General features: G+C 43.6%; 1 protein-coding gene across 1 annotated transcript in view; it reads right to left on the reverse strand.

Annotated features, from left to right (window-relative positions):
- Nucleotides 1-1,121: 1,121 nt before the first annotated feature.
- GRIN3A (glutamate receptor, ionotropic, N-methyl-D-aspartate 3A) overlaps nt 1,122-4,857 on the reverse strand; it is a gene marked incomplete at its 5' end in the record, with an annotated part of 43,040 nt that continues 39,304 nt past the window's right edge. The window contains one exon of the mRNA XM_010292618.1: nt 1,122-1,785. Coding sequence (XP_010290920.1) covers nt 1,449-1,785 — 337 coding nt within the window. The remainder of the gene's footprint in view (nt 1,786-4,857) is intronic.

Genomic DNA, 4,857 nt, shown 5'->3' on the forward strand with positions numbered 1-4,857 from the left:
ATGCAGAGCTTTTCATTTGCAAGTGTTTTTCAAAGGTTAAAGGTGCAAAAAGGTAGAATGCCTTTTTCAAACCCCAAAATACAGTTTCAGATCTGCCTGTAGCCTTTAAGCGATGCCTGGTGAGAACAACACCCCTGGCAATGTTCACACAGTTGTCTGGAGATACAAGGAGGGTAAAAATTACTTTGGTGACATATCTGGGAGACGAGAGTTAATTCTGACAGTGTTATATTCTTTTTCTCTGTGATATGGGATGTGTTGGGAAGTGGTGTTTAAAAATTCATAGAAATCCTGTATAAATAACACAGTCAGTTTGGTTGATGCAGTATTTATTCAGATGCTGAACAGCTTACCCTTCCTTCCCCTCTACTCGTCATCCAGGTGGGAGAGAGCTCCACTTAGTACATTGCCTTTGAAACTGCAACTGTCATTCATCTTTACAGTGAGCCCTGGTCCACGGGGAGGCTTTGGTGACTCCCTTTGACTTTGGTGGGAGCTTGGTGTCAGAATAAATCATGGACCAGAGTCCTTTTATGTCACTTGGGCTGTGAGAAAGAACCTTATTGTCAACTTGAAGACAGAGAATATTAAGGGAGTAGTTTCACATTGGTAAATACTTCACCTTTGGTGGTGAATTCTAATTTACAGTACTGCTACCCCTCTCTTCCCCTCATACTTTGCTCTGTGCCATCATGAACTCATCTCTTCACATCTGCCGGTGCAGCTGTTTGCATGGCTTCTCTCTGGGTGAGAGTGGAAGCCAAACCGTGGCTCAGAGGCAGACAGGAGGTGGTAGTTGTTTTTTGCCAAGTTATTTTTAAGCTGGGCGAGTTCCTTTATCACAGTCACAGAGCAGCCACATCTGCATTTGTGCTGACAGACCTGAGGGAATGGTGTGTGCTGGGATTGCCACCAAGAATTTGTCTGGTGAACAGCCTGTGCCAGGAGGGAAGGGGTTGCCAACACAGAATTAGCACCTGGCATAATGAGGCGACCATAAGGAGCCTTAGCATGAACAAGAGACTAGACCCATAGATACCACAACAAAAACATACCAACAAGGGACATGCTTCCAATGAGCATTTTAAATTTCCTTCCTTTTTTTTTTTTTCCTTTTTTTGAATTAATGCACAGAAAGGGCTAAAAAAGTGGGAACCTCACTGTACTGTCAAATGGAGGAACCAGGAACTCTCACTGTTCAGATGCTCCTTGTTTCTCCAGTCCCTTGGGAAGGGCTGATGTTTGCCAGGAGAATGGGAAACTTGTTATGAAAGGAGGAGGACTCAGGAGGGTGGCAGTGGATGTGGGCTGCTGCAATTCTGCTCTCGTGAAGAGCACATTGCCTGCTTTATTTTTGCACCTCTTTCTGGCATTACAAAACTGTGTTAAAAATTTTACAGAGGAAAGGGAGAAAGGAAGAAAAGGGGAAAGGGCCCAGCTGTGCTGGTCTAGGGCTCTGCAGTCCTGTTTGTCCTCTGATACTCTTCCAGCTCTGATTTCCTGTCCATGGCAAGTTGCAGCTCCTGCTTGATGATTTCGATCTGCTTCTCCAGCTCCATAAGCTCTTGCATCACTGAGGTCCGAGCAATATTGAGGGACTCTGCTTTCCCGTTGGTTGTTAAAGAAGCTGGAGTCTTTCTCCTCACCTGTGGCAGGGAGATGTCTTGGTGCTCTTGGATGGTCACCTCATTTTGTCCTTCATCAGTGCAGATATATTTTTTCCGCTGACAGTTGCCCAGATTGGCTGTATTCCACACAGCATGCTGGCTGTTCCCTACATGGGACCTGAACAAAGATATGAGAATTAGTATGAAATCAGAGCCTGCTCTTGTGTGTATACAGCCCTCCCCTGTGAGCTATCCTGCTGGAAAAATATGATGCTGCTGTTACTAATTACATGGAAATATTATTCCTTTATCCTTGGAATTATTTTTCTTGAGAAGCAGAAATCGTGAATGTAAATGGCCAAATGTTTGTGATTAAACCATGGCAGGGACTAGAACAGAATCCTGAAATTCATCTTCCCCCAAACTATTTTTTGTTAATTATGAAATTACAGTCCTCTCAACTCCAGCTCATGAGAATGTGAGTCCTCCTCCAAAGCTTTCTGAAAGCTTTTGTGGTTGCAATGTCCTAAGTTCATTACAGCATTAGTCCTTTGCGTGTTAGTACTCTGTGCTACCTTGAGCACTTTCTCCCATGGAGGAGGAAGGAGGCTGCTGGAGTTGGTATGGAGAGATTAAGGGGAAAGTGTGCCCTTTGGAGTTGGATGTTGCCCTTTGGGGGATGGACACGATGCTGTGGTGTGTCCAAACCTAGCAGTGTACAGACAGAGTAAATAGAATTTGAAGTTTTTGTATTGGAGCAGAAATTCCCATTTGTGAATTTTTTCAAATGCTTCAATGTTTTCCTGCAGAAAAGTCTTTCAGAAATATTTTTATTCCAGAGAATCTTCTCCCTCTTTCTTGGGAGCTTCCCTCTGCAGCCCTCCAAAATCAGGGTGTTTCCCAGGGTCTCTTCCCAAATAGAGGAGCAGCCTGTGGCCTCTGCTCTCCAAGTGGAACATAAGGAAGCAGAGTTTGCTGTTGTGGGAGAGGAGCTTCACTTTCCTACCTGCTTTACCTTTTGAATAGATCTGTGTGCATTCATTTTATAAACTGAGGCTCAAACTCTGAAGGAGTTGCTCCTAAAACTGCTTCATCATAGAGGTCTTCTGTGGGTATCTTTGGACCAAACACCTATTAGTGTGAGCTACCAATTAGCAGGTTAGGGAAGAGGATTAACATTTCAGGACTGGGATTTCTGAGAACAGCTGGTTTCAGGAGGAGTCCAGAGCTGGGAGTAGGTACTTTTCTCACCTGCCTACAGAGAAGGAAGTTGGAAAGTGGAAATTCCTTTAGAGGAGGTGGTGATCAGTGGTGTTTTCAAAAAGATGGGATGGCAATGAGAGAGGAGGGGAGGCTTTTGGCAGGAGTGGCAGCCCCAGCCTGGATCATGCTCTGAAGAGTTCAGGGGACCCCAGCAGGAACATGTATGTAGGGTTGGTTGTTTTTGTGTACATCAGTGATTTTCTCATATCTCAAAAGATAGGAAGATTCTCAGGTCTTGTGCTAAACTGGATGTTTGTTTTTTGATGCAATTATGTTAATCCCCTGAAGACATGAAAACAAACAAGTACCTCTTAAGCATGTTTCTGATGGGGAATAGGATTAACCTGGGAAAATAGAAACTGGCAAAGCATTTTCAGGGCCAAGAGCAGAAGGCCACCATGCTGCATTTCCACACAGTGGTCTAGACAAAAAAGGTCACCCAGCAAAGAGCAGAACTACTGACAAGGGTTATGGTGCCTGGAGATGCATCCCTGGTGCGTAGCTCTCCAAAGCCCATGGTCCCCAGGGTCCTGGGCAGTCAGTGCGACCAGCTTGCGTTGGAGCAGAAGTACACATCTCAAAGAAGCTGCAGCCCTATTTTTTGGTAAATATTTCTCAGAATCATATCATTAATCCCTAATTTCTGATGCATTTTTCTTTCTTCTCACAGATCAGAACACAGCTTTTTGGTAAGTGTTAGTAACTGACATAGCTTCTGCTGCTGCTGGCAGTGGTACTTTTGGCTGCGGGTCTGGGCAGATGGTTTTAACAAATGACAGAGTCCACAGTTAACACTCAAGTTTTGTCAAGTAAATGAAACCCTTCACAATTTGATGACTAATGGAAACTTATGACCTGTAAAAAACAGTGGATTTCCTTTCCTGAAGGGAATAGCAGTAGCGTAATACAAATTCTTTCCACCACCTCTTTTCTGTATCTTGGTGTTTTTAATAATTCCACAGTCGTCAGCAAGAATAGAAGAAAATGTAATAATATAACTGATTTGAGAGCCCTGGGTCATACCTTTCCACATCAGTATTCATGATGAGCTGGGCACCACGTTACTAGGTGTCTTTGGTTTAATTCACCATAATCCTGTGCAAACAGGCACTCAGACCATGAGAAGAGCAAGGCCAGTGTGTGTGTGTGCATGCATACACACATGGGCTGGATGCTGTGTAGGCAGAAGTTTTTGGGCAGCAGCACATCTTCACTCCCAATGTTGAAAGAATATTTGTGTGGTTGTTTTTCTGAACTATTCTCTGTGAGGCTTATGGCCATCTCCTCGTGTTATGAAATTGTTGCTCTGCTCAATATCTGGCAAATAGTTCAGCTGGGGCTTTTTGTATCACCAAAGATACAGAGAGCCCCCTCCTCTGGAATACTCTCCCTCTGGCTGAGTTAGTGCCTCAGGTTGTGCGAGTGTGAACGCTACCACCCAGTGAAGAGGGTGTAGGAGGAGGAAGTGTTTTGCACGAGTGAGCTCCTGGTACTGCTGCTCAAAGGTCAAAAGTGAGGAACTGGTGTGTGCAAAGAGGTACCATACTATGGGGTCTTGTGGGGCAATAAGATGAAGGAATGAACAAAGGAAATTAACTGCATGCTATTTTAAATACTTTGTATATAGGCAGTCTAGAAGCTTTTAGATGTTTACTTCTTACATTTTCTGCCATTAGTGCAGGAGTGACAAACTAAATACAACATACATTTACATATGTGGGTTTCAGTGATGCCAAATGTTTAGCAACAGCCTGGAAGACATTTATTTTCTGTAGTCTGTGTCTGAACTTATCTGTAGAAAACCAGTACTGTTGCCTGTGTCTTTAAACAGTGCACTAATAGTTTTGAGTTACTGAGCAAACGTATATAGTTCTAATGAAATGCCTTGTGTTCCTGGTAACTAGAGATAAGATTGTCTCCTCTTCAGAAGACATAGGTTATAAAAACAAGGCAAGGTTGTTACCTACTTTTTTTCTCCAGAAAGAGT

This window comes from Phaethon lepturus, unplaced genomic scaffold (genome assembly GCF_000687285.1).
Source record: "Phaethon lepturus isolate BGI_N335 unplaced genomic scaffold, ASM68728v1 scaffold11928, whole genome shotgun sequence".
In the NCBI taxonomy this organism is placed as follows: Eukaryota; Metazoa; Chordata; class Aves; order Phaethontiformes; family Phaethontidae; genus Phaethon; species Phaethon lepturus.